The 19,519-nt window shown below is 43.4% G+C and overlaps 1 protein-coding gene across 1 annotated transcript; it reads right to left on the bottom strand.

Moving 5' to 3' along the window:
- Positions 1-1,680: 1,680 nt before the first annotated feature.
- On the bottom strand, positions 1,681-19,171 carry ZNF180 (zinc finger protein 180). The gene is made up of 5 exons (XM_037819164.1): positions 18,924-19,171; positions 15,985-16,082; positions 11,163-11,237; positions 6,914-7,040; positions 1,681-5,874 (listed from the first exon to the last, which is right to left on the bottom strand). Exons 2-5 carry the CDS (start codon positions 16,033-16,035, stop codon positions 4,136-4,138), a joined length of 1,992 nt encoding a protein of 663 aa, XP_037675092.1. The 5' UTR covers positions 16,036-16,082; positions 18,924-19,171; the 3' UTR covers positions 1,681-4,135.
- Positions 19,172-19,519: the final 348 nt, after the last annotated feature.

The raw sequence follows: 19,519 nt of genomic DNA, 5'->3' as shown, positions 1-19,519 counted from the left end.
TAAGCATCTGTGATGGGGAGGTTTAAAGGATATGGGATTTTTGTTTTTCAGAGCAACAAGAATGTTTTCAAATTGATTGTGACAGTGAATGCAAAACTCTGTAATTATACCCAGAGCCACTGATTGTACCCTTTGGATGGATTATATGATATGAATAAAACTTTTTTAAAAAGTAAACAGTCTAGGTTAATAGCATATCCTCGAAGTTTTTCAAAAGTACAGAACATTCAGAAAGTGACACCCACAGGATTTCAGCCTGCCACAAAACATTCTGCAGAGAAGTGTAGTCCTTGTCCTCTCAGAAAGCAAGTAGCGGTAGAGAAAATGTTGGCAAAACAATTCTAGAACAAGAGCTTTTGGTGAGAAAAGTCACAACCTGTTGGATCTGTGGTGACCCAGGGATGCAGATATCAACAATCAGACCTAAGCAAACACCATCAGAAAATGAACCAGGTGGAACCTGTGCAAAAAAGAGGAATGATAGGAATATACAAGACTCAACAACTCCACATGACAACTCAATCCCAGGAATTATCTCTGAAGAAGAGTGGCAATGATCACAAAAACTGTCTTGGCCTCAGAAATGAAAATTCAATAGGACACAGAAGATGTTGAAGAGTCCAGAATAGGTGATGTAAGTTCTAGGGAACAATTTATCAATCACTAACCTATTTTGACTGAAATCTCATCCCCATTGTATCTCCAGTAGCCAATGCCACCGTGTACACAGCACAGAAAATCCAACTTACTGTTCCAATATGAAGATCTACTTGGCAAAGGCCAAAAGTCGTATTTTTATCAATGAAACAACACTATATTTAATGCAATGTCTATAAAAGTCATTTTGTCAGACCCCAAATGAATCCCAAAAAAAAGGATAAATCATCTTAACCAGTAACTGCTGACATCACCGATTTGTTTGCAGTTTTATAAAACCATTTTAAGCTTTTGAATATCAACCAGCAACAACCAAAGTAACCATACATTAGTTTTGTAATTTGATCTGGTTTTATGATCTCTATTTTGATACCCAGCATCTGAACCCTCTTCCTACATCTGAGGAATTTTTCACTAGGAAAGGAGCTGACATCACCCAGAGATCCTGGATTTGGAACTGGATGCAAAAATGTATGGCTTTGGGTTAGCCCTATTTGGGGAAGAGTGGGTATGGTTTTGGTTGTAAAAAGGATTTTCTAAATGCTGTAGGAAAATAATTAACCTAAAATTGTATGTCTTAGCCAAGGTACCATTCAGTAAGTGACAACTGAGGACACCTTCAGGTTTAAGAAGTCTAAGAGAGTTGACTGCATACCCACCCTCATAAGGGAATACTAAAGGATATACTTCAACAGGAAAAGTGAACATGGAGGGAACACAGGAAAAAATAAAATGGTGAATACAAAACCTCCAAAGTGTTGATGAAAGTATTTAACTCTTCACTACACATAGTTTTGTATTGTTTTAAGCTTTTATGTATTTCTAGTTGTTAGTTTCTGTTCTGGTTCATTTTGTTTTCATGACATCATGATGAGTCCTCATGTTTATTTCCAACCTTCCTCCTTTGAGAAAGAATCCATTTAAAGGTATAAGTTTTATATTCTGAGAACAGCTTTTTCTATATCTCAAAGGTTTTGGGATAATATGGTCTTATTTTCTAGGGGGGGTGGGGTGGGTGTTAAATTTCAGTTTTTATTTACTCCTTGAAAAATTGTTTCTAAAAGTTATTTCTTAGCATCCAGATAGTTAAAAACATTTTGGTCATGTTTTATTTATTTCTAATTTTACTGCAGGATGATGAAAGAAATTTGGCCTGTAAAATCTCCGTGATTTTTTTCTATAACTGTACAATTTTATTTTTGTGAACTTCACAGACATAAAAATTCTTATTTAGGGGATGTAAAGAATCACATACATGTTATCAAAATCATAGTATTGACTCACCTTTTGAACCCTAAAATTTGGGCTTAGAAATTTAATTATATATATTTTTGGCAGGCTGCCACTTAAACCTCTGTCTCTTTATTTTTGGTTGGCCACTTTTTAATGAAAATAATACTTTTCCTATCAAGAAAATTTGTTGAGCAAGTGATAGAAATTACTCTAACATTTTTGTTTAATTATTGAGTCTGTTTTACTTCAAAACATCTGGTAACCATAAATCACCAGCCAGGAACTGAAGTTTCAGTACACACAGATGACACATATTCAACCTGGCCAGAAACACGTACACACAAAGAAACAAACACACTCACTCGAAGACAATTTTTTTGCAGTTTTACACATTTCACATTTTCAATGTAATATTTTCAACATTTACTGAGGAGATTCTTTTGCAGTAAATCACTTCCAAAACTTGAAATCATCAGAATCCTAACCTTTAGCCTGGCTGGCTTTATATTTGCTTGTACAATCCTAGTTCTTTGCATTCAAAGTAAAGATTCAGCATGTTCTGTGAAAATCATTCACTTGTACCTAACACTGGCATTGGTTTATCTATAATTTGGGGAGAAAGAAGTCTGTTTAGGCCCCATTGCTAAATAGAGGTGTTTCACAATTTTATGTTCTCCCCGAAAGCTAATACCTGGAGAACACCTGCTGTTCTGTTATCTGTGCATTAGGAGTCTGACCGGAGCACTCTCATGCGGTGGGAGCTGGTTTTCCAGATGTCCACAACTGTTCCCCCAGACCTTAAGTCACTGACAGGTGTACTGGAATCTCACAGGAATGAAATTTTACTAAGGGTAATCCCTATAAGATTGATTCATTTTAGGTTTCCCTTCCTTCCTCAAGTCTCTCAATCTGTCAGTACAACTCCTAGCTTATTTTTTTTACCACCTCTCTGGGGTCAGATCTTCAGGCCCACATCAGTCCATAGGATTAGAGCCCATGATTTAGGAGCAAAGGCCAGAAAGACATGTGAACCAGATCTAAAGATCAATGAGTAGCTACAAATCTTGCCTCACTGAAAACTTTCTTGGCAAGCTTAATTCAGGTGATGAGCACTTAGCTGCAGCACTCAGAGGCCTCTCCCATTAGGGGACACAGTGCAGAAAAAAGAGAAAACATGACATGAGGGGAGAAAAAGAACATCTTCAAAATAGAACTCTTTTACCCTGCTTTGAATATAAGAAAATAAGCCTACCTACCCTCTACACTGCCCATGTGTTCTCAAGCCTTCATACAGAGCCCTTTCTGGCCTAAATTTTCATTCCCCTTTTCCCAGGGAACCATTTTACTTTCAATGAGGGCTGTCTCTGGGAATTTAGATCACAAAGAGTGACACACTCATCCTAATCCAAACAGAAATCTCAGAATATGGGGGGATCTTTGCTATCTGGTTGCCCAGTCTTTCCTAAATGGTCAAAGGAGATTGAACCCTTTGAATTATTTTTGTTTTTGACCAATTTTTACTTATTTATTACAGCAAAATAGCATACAGTCTAAAAAGGAACAAAACCACACATAAACCTAAAAGTCAAATGCATATATCTATAATCTCTTTCAATTCTGACCCATATACAAAGATTTTATAATGGTTCTAGGAATGAGTGTTCTAAGTTCTTCTGCATTTTTTCACTTCATTTCTTAAGCCATTTTCCTAATTTCTACTAAATTTTCATTTATATAGTAGGAAGTGCTGTTTGAAACAGACTAGAATCTACCTAATGGGGAAATCATGTAGTAAATGATAATGATTTGCAATACTGTTTTCTGCCCTAAATTCTAACAGCCACAACTATCTTTCAGTCTTCTCAACAACAAGCCCACCAGTGTTAGCATCCTCCTTAATTCTTTATTGCAAAAGAGTAGACCATCTACCTCACTGGCAATCACTCTACAACACATTGCCCATTTAGTGGTTTTCCCTCAGATTCTAGCCAAAGTGCTGTCCATAAGGAAGAGTGCCAATATTTATTACTTTTGTAAGAATGTGTCATAAGGGCCAAGTTTCATTTTGCATCTGGAAGTGCTAAGTAAAATAAATGGTTTATAGCTTTCCCCCCTTTCTTCTCCAGAACGAATTTCCAGATACATAATAGAGGGCTGACTGAAAGCTTTCCCACATACATTGTTTTTATACTAGCTTTCCCATCACATGTATTTCATTAAAAAGAGAAAAAGAAATATTTCCGCACTAGTTACATTCATAGGGTTTCTCCTCAATATGAGTTGCCTTGTGCCTAATAAGTTTAGAGCTATTAATGAACGCTTTCCCACACTGATTACATGTGAAGGGTTTCTCTCCAGTATGAGTTCTTTGATGTACAATAAGTCGAGCACTCAAGCTGAAGGTTTTTCCACACTGATTACATTCATAGGGTTTCTCTCCAGTATGAGTTCTCTGATGTTGAGTAAGGCACGAACTCTGCCTGAAGGATTTCCCACACTGATTGCATTCATAGGGCTTTTCTCCGGTATGAGTTCTCTGATGCACAACAAGAACGTAACTCTGGCTGAAGGATTTTCCACACTGACTACATTCGTAGGGTTTTTCTCCAGTATGTGTCCTCTGATGCATAACAAGGTGAGAACTGCGGTTGAAAGATTTTCCACATTCATTACATTCATAGGGTTTCTCTCCAGTATGAGTTCTTTGATGTGCAACAAGCTGAGAGCTCCAACTGAAGGATTTTCCACACTGGTTACATTCAAAGGGTTTTTCTCCTGTGTGAGTCCTCTGATGGGCAACAAGTTTATAACTCTGACTAAAGGACTTCCCACACTGGGTGCATTCATAGGGTTTTTCTCCAGTATGAATTCTTTGATGTGCAATAAGTTTATAGCTTTGGATAAATGACTTCCCACACTGACTGCATTCATACGGCTTCTCTCCAGTGTGGGTTCTTTGATGTGCAATAAGTTTATAGCTCTGCCTGAATGACTTTCCACATTGACTGCATTCATAAGGCTTCTCTCCAGTATGAGTTCTCTGATGCACAACAAGAACATAGCTCTGGCTAAAGGATTTCCCACACTGATTACATCTATAAGGTTTCTCTCCGGTATGAGTTCTCTGATGGGAAACAAGATGAGAACTCCGGCTGAAGGATTTTCCACATTCATTACATTCATAAGGTTTCTCCCCTGTATGAGTTCTCTGATGTGCAACAAGGTGAGAGCTCCAGCTGAAAGATTTTCCACACTGATCACATTCAAAGGGTTTCTCTTCAGAATGATTTCTGTTTTGAGCAAGGGATGAGCTCTGAGAAGTTTTACTACACTTATATTGAGAGTTTTCAATAGGAATTCTTTGTTTATTATGAGATATATTGTGGTTTAAAACTTGCTCACACTCCCTAAAATCAAAGGGTTTTTCTCCTGCATGAATTTTCTTGTGTATATTTAGGGGCGTACCAGGGCTGAAAGATTGAATACTATCATTCAATCCATAGACTTTGTCTTCTGTTTGAGTTCTTGCAGGCTGAATAAGGTGAAAACTCTGGGGGATTTTTTCACATTCAATATTTCCACATAGTTCCTCACTGTCATTTATGTTCTGATGATTGTTTATAACAGAATTACGACGCAACTTTTTAACATGCGAGACATGTTTATGAAAATGATTTCGTATAGGTATCAACTGGGGTGAAAGAAGACTGGAATTCAGACCACTCTTATCCTCAAGTTCATCACTTTTGCAGATTCTCTCATAAGTAATAGCTTTCCTTTGGGGGGATGCCACTTCCTTCAGAAACCTCTCTTGTTTTTCCTGTTGCTTCTCCAACTGGTCATTACAATTCTGGACTTCTCCACATGAAGACAACCAAGGATCATCCCTTGTTAACCTTTCTATCTTCACTCCATGGGATGTTTCTTCATCAAAAATGCTCTGCTTTGGAGTTGATTCTCTTCTTCCAAGTGCAGTCACAGAGTCTGCAAGAAAGCAAAATAAGACATCCCAGCCAAAAACATTAAGAGCTAGAATAGTGGAATAAAGCGAATTTTGTTTTCAGATATAGACCAAAAACCTGAACTGGAAAAGCAGAAAGGTGGGGTGAGGCAGTAAGCAGAAAACTACCACAGGCCCATCATATAATTGGGCATTAAAATTGAACTGTTTCAATCTTTGTTTTGTCTGACTATCTAAGACTTTAGATGCCAAATACTACTTGTATATTCCAAAATAAGATCACCTATGCAGAACCTAAAGAATATCAAAATAAATTTACAATCCTTGGGAAGAAAACAGAGGGTCCTTTCTATCCTTTCTAATGCTAGACATACATCCACTGAAATAGAAATTAAAGTCTACATTTCTAGGACTTTCTGGAGGTATGAAATTCACTAGCATAGCCTGGGTCAGCAAGACATGAGCAAACTATATTTGTGAACCCAGGAAAAAGAATAGGAACACTATTATCCCAGTTCTCTAAGTGCCTCAGGGGTGAATAGGGCCCCAAGGATTCCTGTGATTCCAAGTGAGGGGTCAAGCAATAGACAACACATCTGGAAAAAGTGATGTATGGGAGAGATGGAGAAACTGTGGCATCCCCTGTGGGGATTTTTCAAACAAACCCTCTATACCTGTAATGATTCCCATGTGTCTAGGTTCTAATCTGGACGTGTGCACTGGGAAATTTTTTTATACTGTTCCCCAAGTTGGAGATTGTGTCTGATTTGAAAAGCTGATGGGGAAGACAGAGAACTTTGGGTGTTTGGGCTGGGGACAAAAGAAAATCACTGCAATTTGGTCCCAGACTTTGGCCTTTAGGAACCATGAAGACTGAACAAGCTCAAGCCCAAGAAGCTATACCATTTCTACCCTACAAACTAAAATTAATTTTCACTGGGGAATAAAGAGCACCAACACAATCTGTGTGTGGTCAAAATCATTCTGGCTGCTGAACCCCACCATTCTAAATCAATGGGAATGTGAAATCATTTTAATGGACAGTCCCTTCACTATCCTTACCCCAAGAGACCAGCTCCCTGTGATTCTCCAGGATCACGTCTCTGTCCAGGGTCCTCCGAGCAGGGTTCCGAGTTTCCTGTTCCTCCGGAGTGAAGTCCACAGTCACAATTTTGAAGTTCACACCTTCCTAAAACAGGACACACATTCCTCTCAGTGAGATGGTCAGAGTCCAAAGGATTCTAGTCAAGGTGTGCAGGTGCCTTCTCAGTGAGCCCCTTGGGTTTTTGATGCTCAACCCGTTCTTACAACTCCCAAGAGGAATACCAGATAAGATGTGATGTTTTTTCTCTTGTCCACTTAAAGAAAATGCTTATTCTGATTTTTACACTGGTGAATCTACAATTTCCATTTAGGAGTTCCCTCCAAATTCTGAAGAAACTAACAGAACGGTTCAGCAAACGTTTTTCTGTCAAAGACCAAACAGTAAATATTTTAGGCTTTGCAGGCCACAGAGTCTCTTTCAGAACTACTCCACTTTGCTGCTGCAGCAAGAATGCAGCCACAGAAGTATGTAAACAAATGGGCATGGCTATATTACAACAAAACTTTATGTACAAAACAGGCAGTGGGCCAGATTTGGCCTGAGGGCTGTACTTTGCTAATGCCTAAAAGAGAAAAGAAATGAGGGCCTCAAAAAACTACAGTATGTACAGGTTATAAACACTGGATATGAAAGAAAAGACACTTGGGTTTTCTCACCTTTATAGTGTATGCGTGGATTAAAAAATGTATCTGATCTGACAATCTGAATTTAATGAAGAGTTTATGCCTTTTCTGTTTATTAGGCTTTATTCATACCAAACTCACTGAGTTGTTGGGTGAATTGTGATGATATATGAAAAGCCAATGGCAAAGTTTAATACTAAATAAAGGATGGCAATTATTAGGGCAATTATTAGGTCTGAGAACCCTAAAAAATTAACAGACAACCAAAGTGACTAAAGAAACTTTTATCCTGAACCCTTAGACTTCAGATGACAGTTTTACTCGTGTCTACATTCAGAACTGTACTGCAGAGTCTTTTGGGAGACATTGACTGTCATATTGCCATATAAAGGGGGTCTCCTGGGCTGCTTCCTCTAAGCAGGAAAGGGCCTGTTCCCAAGACTACTAGGCAGGAATTTTGATTCAAAAAAGTAGTGTGGAGGGAGATATGTCCTTACGCAGAGGCAGAAAAGGCCACGGAAGTCAAATGCCACTTGCCCCTAAAGGCTCATTAAATAGGCCAAACGTTTTTAAGCTGTGGTTCATGAATGGAATACAGGGATTCCTGAATCCCATAGAACTACAAGCAAAATGCTGCTGTACATGTATTTTTGTAAGTCAGGACCTATATACAGTTCATCAAAATCTCAGAGGTTTTCATGATTAGCCCAGAAATATTTGAAAACTGCCACTTATATCGAACACTGACCTTTAAGGTACTGTTTTTCAACCTCTAATCCATGCTTCCTTTCAATAAACACTCCCTTTGCCTGTTTAAGGTAGATTCCTTTAATACTGAGCTTGTTCAAGTGTCAAATAAGTAATATTAGCCTAGGTTAGCACCTCCCATCCCACCCCCAGCTATGTGTTCCCAAAGTTCCGTGAACTTCTATCATAACATTCGCCACACTTTCTTATTATTTGCTTAATGGTCATCTTTGTCACTAGGCTACAATCCAGGAGAGCAGGGGCAAAGTATTAATAGTTTACATCTGTAAATCCAGTGCTTAGCATAGTGTTGGTATATAGGAGACACAAAACATATATTTGGTAAACTATTTCAATAAGTGAATCAATGTCATCAATAGACTTTCTAATTTGTCAAAATAATCCTGGTCCAAATTCTGATGTAGGCCCTCTCCTCTCACCTGAATCTCACCAGGCATATCATATATACCATTTGAAATGAAAAGTCCTTCCACATGTGGTTACTGGCTTTTCTGGACTCTCACACCCACTTAATCTATTCTTTCTCTCACTTGTCCCAAACTCCCCACTCCTCAAAACTCTTCCCCAAACCTTTCAATGTGCCCTCAGGAATTCATCTGCTATAATGAAATCCTACAGCTTCAATATCTTTCACCAAATATTCCCTATCCATCCCTGTGCCAATGGAAACCCACATGCCGCCAAGAACGCCCCTCTCCATCGTCCTCACAGGCTGCGGATGGCTGTGCTCTCACATCCCAGGGACCTCGGCTTCATGAGGGGGAATGTGAGTGCCCTCCCAGTTCACACTGCAACTCAGGCCGTTCACCTCCACATCTCTCACTACTTGGAGCTTTGTCTCACTCATCTGAACACCATCAATCCCATCCCATGAAGAAATACCTAGGATTTATCCTCTAATACAAGAACTTGTATTGTCTCATCAAATGTCCACATGGATAGCCATCCAAGAATAATATAAAAATAACTGACTTTAATGAAGCACTTACTGTGCACTGTCAGGCAGTGTGCTAAGCACAGCACATAAATTACCATTCATTTAATTTTCACAAGGTTCCTGTAAGATGATACTATTAGCTTTTCAGATGAAGAACCAGGCTAGAGAAATGAAGACATATGCCTAAGGTCAGTGACTGGGATGCAATCTCAATTTTGAGAACAACACAGACCATGTTCTCAGTCATCAATTCATATGGCTACCCAACTCACGGCACCCTCCCCCACTCACAGCACCCTCCCCAATTCACGGCACCCTCCCCAATTCACGGCACCCTCCCCAATTCACGGCACCCTCCCCCACTCATGGCACCCTCCCCAATTCACGGCACCCTCCCCCGCTCACGGCACCCTCCCCCGCTCACGGCACCCTATTCTCACAGTGACACCTCAACTCTTGAAATCACGAGGCAGCCCCACCTCTGAAACCACCATCTGCTGACAACCCCGGACTGCTCCACGTTACTTGCGCAAAGACTCCCTTTACTCTTGTCCTTCAGTGGTTTAGGGACATTATTCTATTGAAATGTCTACTCTACTCCTTTACATTCTTTTCCTTTCCATTTAAGTATCCTCCTGACTTTTCCATCATAATTATTCAGTTCAGATTTGAGGGATCATTCATTTTAATCTTTTATTGAACAGAGTCAAAAATTCTCTTTCAAACAGTCCTTGACCCACATGCTTGCCCTGCATATACCTGGCAAATTACAAAACTAGATGAATTCGAATGTCAATCTGCTATCTACAGAAAGTGAGTTACAGAACACCACTGGAAAAACCTCACACAACTGGGGAGCTATATGGAGTATTATAAATTACAGGTCACCATCTCTGAATGACCCTTTAAGACCAACCCACAACCCTAGTATACCTATTGGGACAGCTTATTCTCCAGTAATCGAAAATTACTATTTTAAACCTTCTCCACTCCTGTCAAACATCTCTCCATTCCAATTCCCACCTAATAAGTAACTTCATCTGATTTTTCACAGAGGAAAAATCCAAGACTTCACATGCACTCTAAACTAAATCCTCTGGGACACTTCATCAAGGACTATGCTTTAGAATTCAAATTCTCTCTCCCCTGATCTTTTTCTTTTTTTCCCATTTATTTTATTTTCTACTTAAGCCATTTTATATTCAAATCTACTTAAAGGTAGCTATAATCTTTTTTTTCACCTAGCAACCCTCTGATTTGTGAGTGTGTAGAAATGTGTTTGGGGGGGGGGGCTTTATTTTTTAAGTTCTCCATTGTTCGGAACTGGTAGAGTTTCTAAATATCTCAGGTTAGAATTAGTACAGGCTTTAAACTTTTGTTTGCTTATTTTTATGTAATTTGAAGTTTAACCGTGAAAATACTGTTAATTGTTTTTTAATAATTCAATTTTCTTGAGATATATTCACATACCATGCAGTCATCCAAAGCATACAATCAGTTCACAGTACCACCATACAGCTGTGCATCCATCACCAAAATTAATTTTTGAACATTTTCATTACCACACACACAAAAGTAATAAGAATAAAAATTAAAGAGAAAAAGAACAATTAAAGTAAAAAAGAACATTGGGTGCTTCCCCCCCAATCTTAAACTTTTTTTCCCCACTAACTCCTTCCTTGCAATCATTTAAGCAGAGTCAAATCTTTTCAATCCTTAAAAAAAAAAGTCCTTCAACCTCAAATCTCCTTGCAGTTATCACCCTCTTCCGTCTTTCACATGATAACCAAACCAAGCCAGTGCATTTCAATCTGGCTTCTGTCACTGTCAAACCATTCAAATTTCTTAATGTAAAGAAAGAAGTCATGCCCAACTCACCTGGGATGGGATGCCCAGTGACCCAGTGTCTTCTCCCTCCACCTTGATGATAATCTCTTCAGGAAGGAGTGAGTCCTGAGAAGGCAAACAGACGAGAAAAAGGGAAAAAATCAGGGAGCTAAGTCACAGCTCAAAACTCCCACTGCGACTAGGTGAGGATTTGACATACCACTTGTTTTAACCACATTCCCCAAGTAAAACTGTTTTAGCAATTATGGAAGATAGGAGCATTTTGGGATTTTGTTCCTACAGAATGCTTGCTGATTTAGAAATATTAAAAATTTTTCAGCTCTTGGCACTGTTTCTTAACTGATCTTAGCTGTACCCCTCCACTAAAAAAAAAATTAACTGAAAGAGTGTGTAGTAATTTAAAATAGAGGCTACCATTTGTAAAGTTTCCTTTTTTGAGAAACTTTCCTCTATTTTCCAGGTTTGTTTCCTCTGTTTCCCAGGTTCCTCTGTTTGGCTGTAGGATAAGAGTTTTGTTTTGACTAGAGTGTGGGCTCTGTAAGAGCTTAAATCTTGTCTGTCCTGTTTACTGTGGTTTCACTGTGCTTAGATAAAAAAATATGTGATAAAAGTAATATTTTAACTAAAAAAAAAAAAAAAGACAAAGAACCGTTAAGGCCCCTAGAAAACAGCCAAAGTCACTAGTTTAAAATAGAATACCAACAGTCACCTCAAAACTGGTTTTAGGCAAAAGACTAGATATTTTTCCAAAGAAGAAATACAAATGGCTAAAAAACACATGAAAACATGCTCAGTATTACTATCTATTAGAGAAATGCAAATCAAAACCACAATGAGCTATCATTTCAAACCTCCTAGAATGGCCACTACTTACAAAACAGAAAACTAAAAGTGTTGGAAAGGATGTGGAGAAATAGGAGCACGTTCACTGCTGGTAGGAATGTAAAATGGTGCAGCCGCTGTGGAAGACAGTTTGCAGTTCCTCAGGAAGCCAAGAATAGACTTGCCATATGATCAGGCAATCCTGCTACTAGGTAAATACCCAGAAGAACTAAAAGCAGGGATGCAAACAGACATTTGCACACCAACGTTCACTGTGGCATTATTTACAATTGCCAAAATATGGAAGCAACCCAAATACCCATCAACTGATGAATGGATAAAAAAAATGTGGTAAATACATACGATGGAGTATTATTCAGCTGTCCTGATGCATGTAAAAAATGGATGAATCTTGAGGACATTATGTTGAGTGACATAAGCCAGACACATAAGGACAAAAATTGTATGATCTCACTAATATGATCTAATAATAATAAGCACACACACAGAGTTAAAATCTGGATATAGTTACCAGGAGAAACAATGAGAATAAAGAATGGGGAGCAGATGCTTAATTTGTGCAGAATTTTTAATTAGGTTGACTGTAAATGTTTGGAGATGGATACAGGTGATGGCAGCACATTATTTTGAGTGTAATTAACAGTGCTGGATTATGCATGTGACTGCGGAAAGGGGAAAGGGGACATTTCAGGTCGGGTATGTCACTAGAAGGAAAGCTAGAGAATAAAACATTGGACTATATAACATAGTGATCCGTGCTGTGGATGATGACCGTGGTTAATAGTACAAATATAAGAATGTTCTTTCATGAACTAGAACAAATGTACATCACTTTTACAAGCTGTTAACAACAGAGTAGCATATGGGAAACAGTGCACCTAATGCCAACTATGGACTATAGTTATCAGTAATATTTTATCATTATTTCATTGGTTGTAACAAAGGTACCACAGCAATGCTAAGTGTGAATAATGAGTATATGGGAAATGGGGTTTTTCTTTTTGAAGTAATGAAAATGTTCTAAAATTGATTGTGGTGATGAATACATAACTGTGATTACACTGCAAGGCACTGATTGCACACTTTGGATGGATTTTATGGTGGGTGAATAAATCTGAATAAAACTGCATTGTAAAAGAACACATTTTAACTGTAGTTTTAAGAAAGATGTAAGTGTAAATTTAGATTTGTGTAACTGCCACTTAAAAGTCACCAAAATAAATAATACACAGAGAGCCCATCCATAATGAAATATCCTAACACTGATCAAAACAACGTCTCTGACACAGTGAGATGTGAACCAAATCAAATGGCGTCTCTATGATCAAACATAGATCTTCATTAATATGAACAAAGTGTAGCTGCGTTGACATACGCGATGGGTTCCTCAAAGGCCACCACCTCCCACCTTTATGTGAGAAAGGAAGATGGGTTGATGGGTGAGAGAGGCTCCCGTAAAAGCAGGAGTGCCTGCTCAAGGCCAATACCCACCAAGGAGTGCTTTAACAAGTTAATTAAAGGGACAACCACATGGCCTAAGAGTACTGTTTATATTCAAAATTGTGCCAGAGGCCCCAGCCAGTAACTAAGTCAAGAAAAAGAAAAAGAAAAATAGAAAGTCTTAAGAACTGGAAAAGAGTAAACTGTCAATATGTGCAGAATAAATTATTAACTGCATTTTTCTTGTTCGTGGAAACAAAATCAATATAAAAATTAAATTCTATTTTTACATACATGAAACAAAATAAAAATTGTGAGTAACCATTTAAAATAGCATCAAAATACATTAACTATCTGGAAGTGATTTTAAGGACCTTTAAGTTGTACAATGCATACAATGGAAAAAGGGTGAATAGAGATGCGTAAAGAATGGCAAATCGATAAGAAAAAGACAACCAACAGAAAGAACTACTAATTGGAAAAAACAACAACAACAAAAACAACCAAAGAGAAATTTGATAAATCAAATTAGATAAGGATCTGAAAAACTGCTCAACCTCATCATTAATCCAGGAAAAAGCAAACTCAAGTCCTGAGACAGCACTCTACCACTTCTAGAGGGGTTGTAATTTACACTGAAACCCAGACACTTTCCTTACTAAATATCCTTCCTAGAGAAGTCTTGTCCACTTATACAAGAACATTTACAGTGGTGCTATTCATAACAGCAAAAAACTGAACACTAAATATCCATTAACAGCACACCCGTAAAACCTATCATATATTTAGAAGTCAAAGTCCGGGCGCTGGGTGTGCACATTGCTATTGGGATGTCACTGCTTCTGCGCCCTCAGTGGACATGCAAGGGGACACATGAGCGTATGTGTGCACCAACGCACACACAAAACACACACACCGAGGCACATGTTCATCTCTCTATTTCTACATCTCTTTATACTGAAAACCATGCGTTCTCATCAATATCCCCAATTCCCACGGAACCCCCAGAGGTTGATGCCAGTGTTCTCTGCGCACACCTGTATCTCCCGGCTCTGACAGTGGGAAACCTGCTCCCGTTAGCCTCAGGTTCACTTATCTTGGAGGTGACTCTTCTCCCAAACCCACCCCCTCTCCCGCAGATGCTCTCCTCACTCCACTTGGGCTCTGCCACCCCCATCAGGCTGCCATCTGCCCAGGGGCCCTCCTCACCCCGTGTGGCCTTTGACAACCCAGGCCAGGCCGTCCCTACTCATGGCCTTGCTCCTTGTGCCATCTGGATGTGGACTGTCCACATCAGGCCGCCCCTCTGCGTGGTTGCCCTCTGCATCCTGCTTGGGCTCTGATACCCCACATTGGGGTCCCTTCATGCAGGAATGCCCCCAACCTGCTCACACTGACCCAGCACACCTGGCTGCACGCCTACCCCCAAGGTGGGGGCACTTCTCACCCTGCTCTGGCTCCCACACCACATGCCGGACCACCCCTCGCATGGACGCCCTCACCCCACTTGGGCTCCCCTTTAAAGGGGATGCCCTTGTCTCCTGCTCTGACTCTGTCACCCCAAACCAGATCACCCCTGCATGGAGGCCTGCCTCCCACCCAGGGCACTGGCTCCCCATGTCAGGACGCCCCCTTGCTCGGGCCCCCTCTTCAGCCCCAGAGGGCTCTGGCACCATGCTGGACCCCCACGGACTTCACTCCGCTGGGGCTTGGAGCCCCCATGTCAGGACCTGGGCAGACACCCTCCTACCCGACTCAGTCACCGACACCCCCTCACCCCGATCCACAGCAGGCAGCCCTCCCTCAGCACAGAGGCCTCCCTTCCTCAGCCCCCCTAATGGCTTCAGGCCAGAATCGCTCAGGAGGGGGAAGTTCTAATTGAACATTTTTCAGAGAGTAAATGTTTTCAAAGAATATCTACTGTAGGAAAAGGCTTTAAAGTGTTGATTTTTTTCACCTTAAAATGCACTCCACAGAAACAAGAAAATATAGGCAAGTAAATGAAAAAAATATATATATACATCACTTGTAATGTAACTTTTTGGTATATTTATAGTTTCCTAAAATACTTTCTGTATACGCACAAACTATATCTTTTTTTAAAAGTGACAATTTCTAAATACTATGTACTTAACAGAGATCATAAATACCTTTTTATGTCAGCAAATATACATTACAGACTCACGTTCAATGGCCACAGTATATTCCATTTTGGGGTCCCACCACGTTCATTTAACTGTCTTCTTTTGCTGCACATTTAGGATAGTTCTGAATGTTTATATTCAAACAAAGGAGTGACTTGCTGGGACAGGGGAATCCGTGTTCTAAGGGCTTTGATATGAAATGCCAAACTGCCCCTGAAAAAGCTACTGGGGTTAAAAGGATGAGGGAATACCTGAGGCTCATAGATGTGTAGTGTTCAAAAATTAGCAGCCTGTGGGTCAAGAGGTGTCAGAAGCCCCTAAAAAGCTGCAGAAGAAACAGGACAGCCTTCTACACCTGGAGGTCAGGCTATGGGGCCAGGGTGGGAGTGAGCACGGGGTCTCAGGGGAAGGCAAGCTCCACTCACCTGGGTACAGGCCTTCAGGGGCCCTAGCAGCTTCGCATCCTGCTCCTCCATGCTCTCCTCCAGGCGCAGGCAGGGTCCTGGCAGCTCGAGGACCAGGGCTGCATTGAGAAGGGACAGCCCTGACACAGCATCCTTGTGCAGATCCCTGCCCTCCCTGGTCCAGTCTTTGCTCCCTGGATGCCCTCCCCATGGCAAATGTGTTTCTAGGGGTTCCTGTCCAAATAACTGTGCTACACCCAGAGTCCTTCAGGCACAGCTCGTGCCTTCCCTAGGTCAGGAACCTGCAGCCCCAACGTGGTTCCTTCAATATCCTGGGGGCTGTGGACCACCTACCCCCAGGGCCATCTTATACCTAAGAACAGCCTCCCCCACCCACCACCACAGTCCACAGCACAAATCAGTTCCTCCCCACCCCAGTGGGTCCCGGGATCCCCACAAATACTCAGCACACTGAAGACCCCTAGTGCCCTCCCCCCAACCTGAATCTGCAGCTGCAAACCAGGATGTCTGCCTAGGGCCAGCAGCAGGGTTCGGAGAGTGACAGCCCAGAGTCACACTTCCTGACTACATGGGTGAAACTCATGACACAGCCCCACCCCTTCCAGAAGCCGATTCCAGGAATGAGTGATCCTGAACCATCATCACCCCACCCTCAAGCATCCTCTCGCAGATCGCCTCCCATTGCTGCTCACCTCCCACTTCCACTCAAACAGCCAAGCCTCCGCACAGAGGCCAGCTGCACCCAGGACCTGGTACCTCCACTGTTCTGGGGCCTGCTGGCCCTGACCAGAACAGGGCCAGTCCCCATTCACACCCACACTCTCCTGTACCCTGAATTTATAGCTCAGGTCTGGACCCTACACCAACCTGGTGTCCTTGGCTCTGAAACTACAACAAAATCCGCACAGGCCTGGGAGCCTCCCCTCCAAACACCAGCACGTGCCAACCCCAGGCAGCCCCTCCCAGGTCCAGAATGTACAGCTCAGGAGCTCAGACCTGTCTTTCTTTCAACTATTCTGAAATAAGAGCAGTTCCAGCCAAATCCTACCCTAAATCCCTCCCAACACTGCTAGATTCTCACTCCCACAGCAAAGTGTGGGTTCAGAATGCAGCTGTGCCCTGAAACTCCACCAACCTCGACAGATCCCTACTTGAGCAGCACCAGCCCAGATCCCTGCCCAAATATCTTTCTGGACACCTGCAGCTCAGGGAGATCCTGTCTTTCCACAGGATCAGCATCATCAGCCTGTGATTAGGGTACCCTCTGCCCAAACCCACCTCCAGCCTCCTGTTTCCCACTTAAACCCCTGTGGATATGCAGCCCTACCCACCACCTCACTCCCCCTGCAGCCCAGAATCTGTGGCTCAGACCTGGTCCCTCCACCCACCTGGGCATTCTCAGGCAGCACCAGAGTCTTAGGGCTGCCCATGTCCCCCTGCTCTGCCCAAATGCCAGTGCATGTGCAATGTGCAGCTGATGCAGCCCCACCCCTCCCAGGACCAGAACCTGCAGCTCCAAACTGGGGTCTCCAGACCTCCACTCTAGCAGGTTCCCTCCTCTGGCTTGACACCCATGCACACACAGAATGGGTTCACGCCCAGAAGTGCATCAAGGACCTGGACTCCCCACCAACACGGGGTTCTTGTGTGCAGTCCCTGCCCCTGAGATGCACTCCCTGCATCTCCCACTCTATGAGCTTCAACCCACCTGGGACACCTCAGGCATCCACAAGCCTCCACATGGGTTCTGGGGTCACCTGCCACTCCGACTCTCATGCCCCCACCCCACTACCTGCCTGCCACCAGAACATCCAGACAGGAGCCTGTGCACAGAGGTCCAGAATCAGCCCCAGGGCTTGGGCACTCACAATCCTGAGGGTTTTCAGGCCCAGGATAGAGCAGCCCCCCTGGTCCAGGGCCCATCTCCTTCCTCCTGCGTGAGAACCTGGGTGCCACACAGAGTACTGCCCCTTCCATACCCAAATATGCAGCCCAGACTCTGTCCCTCTACCAACCTGGGTGTCCTCATGTCTGCAAGCAGAGCAAGCTCTGAGAAGGTCCCAGAGATGGCTGCTTCATAATCATGCTGGCAGCATCCTGCCCAAACAACTAGTGATCTCATGGCAGCTATAAGCTCTGCCCTTCCTGGGATCAGCTTCTGTACCTCCAACCCAGCATCTCCAAGAATTTGAGGGCCCTTCGGCTCTGCACTATCCTACATGTGTTCTAGGATTATTGCCCAAGTTGCTGCTTCCTACTCAGACACCCCAGCTTGTGCAAGGAATGCTCCTAGAATCTGCATCTAGGCCGTGGTCCCTCCTTCAACTTGGGATTCCGCAGTCTATGGGTGATTCCCACCCAGGGCTGCCTAAAGCAGCCCTGACCTCCCCTGGAACAAGAATCTGCAGCTCCAACCTGGTCTCTCCATCAAGTATCTACGCCAGGGTCCCAGCACCTCCTGCCCAGAATCTCACCTCCCACCTCGTGCGTGCTTCTAACCCAAACTTCTGCTCAAGAATATGGGGATACTGGCAAAGGCCCTCCCCTCCAGGAACCAGGACCTGCAACAGAGTACTCCATCAACCTGGACGCCCTCAGGCCCTCCACTAAACAGGCCCTGAAATGGGGGTGGGGGTTCTCAGGATATCCCCAGCACCCAGGCATGTGCCCTGTCTTCCACCAACCTAGGTAACACGGGCTCCAGACAAGAGCATCACCTGCTCAGGCCAATCACCGGCGCATGCGCGTGGGACACAGCGCGGGAATCTGGAGCTGCAGCAGCCTCTCCACCAACCTCCGCGACTGCACATGAGGTTAGAGTGTGTCTCGTGCGGGTCCCAGGTGACCCATCACACACTTTCTCACTTCTAGCTTCCCGCCTACAAACTGCGCATGCGCCCACTGGACAGCCAGCGCTGCCCCCACCCCCGCTCACAAACCTGGGCGTCCTCGGACCCGCGGTCCGGGTCCGGCCTGTCCTCGCCTCGGTAACCGGCACTGCTCTACGGCAGGACGAACTAGGGTTAAACAGCTTCCCACCCTGATTCAAAAGCACGACCGACTCGGGTTAAGCTCGTTCGGCTCTCTCCTCTGGTCGGCATCAGCAAAGCCGCTCGGGGGTTAAGCTCCGAAAGGCCGAAGTGCCGGGCGGCCGCAACCGCCCGCGAGCGGGACAATGGCTGCGCGTCTGGCCGAACCCGGAAGTGCGTTTGGGGTCCACGAGCAGGAACTACAATCCCCAGAAGCCTCAGCGGCGCGGCCGGCCGGTGGGCGGGCTCCGGCGCCTCAGGGGAGTTGGGGCTCTTGGCAGACGTCTGCTGCGGTGTTTTCCCGAGTCTTTACCCGGCCTTGAGACGGGGAGCCAGACCGGCAGGCCAAGGCCAGGGCACCGACGCGAGGGGTGTGGCTGACCGGAAAAGGCCGGCCCTGGGCTGGCCGGACGCCGTGGAGGCGCTGGGAACTGAACCCGGGTGGAAGCCGCGGGGCCCACGTGGGCGCCTGCTGCCGGTCCTACGCTTCGGCGCTAGGTCTCCTT

The sequence above is a fragment of the Choloepus didactylus genome, chromosome 27 (genome assembly GCF_015220235.1).
Source record: "Choloepus didactylus isolate mChoDid1 chromosome 27, mChoDid1.pri, whole genome shotgun sequence".
NCBI lineage: Eukaryota > Metazoa > Chordata > Mammalia > Pilosa > Megalonychidae > Choloepus > Choloepus didactylus.
The sequence above is the reverse complement of the archived record's forward strand: the minus strand, read 5'-3'. Positions and strand labels throughout refer to the sequence as shown.

What these genes read in the sequence shown, in the direction of transcription:
- ZNF180 (XM_037819164.1), bottom strand. Translation starts at nt 16,035, where the DNA reads ATGGAGGAGCAGGATGCGAAGCTGCTAGGGCCCCTGAAGGCCTGTACC. An exon ending in CCCTGAAGGCCTGTACCCAG is followed by an intron (nt 11,238 to 15,984) that starts GTGAGTGGAGCT and finishes TTGCCTTCTCAG; the next exon opens with GACTCACTCCTTCCTGAAGA. An exon ending in CAGGGAGCTGGTCTCTTGGG is followed by an intron (nt 5,875 to 6,913) that starts GTAAGGATAGTG and finishes GCTTTCTTGCAG; the next exon opens with ACTCTGTGACTGCACTTGGA.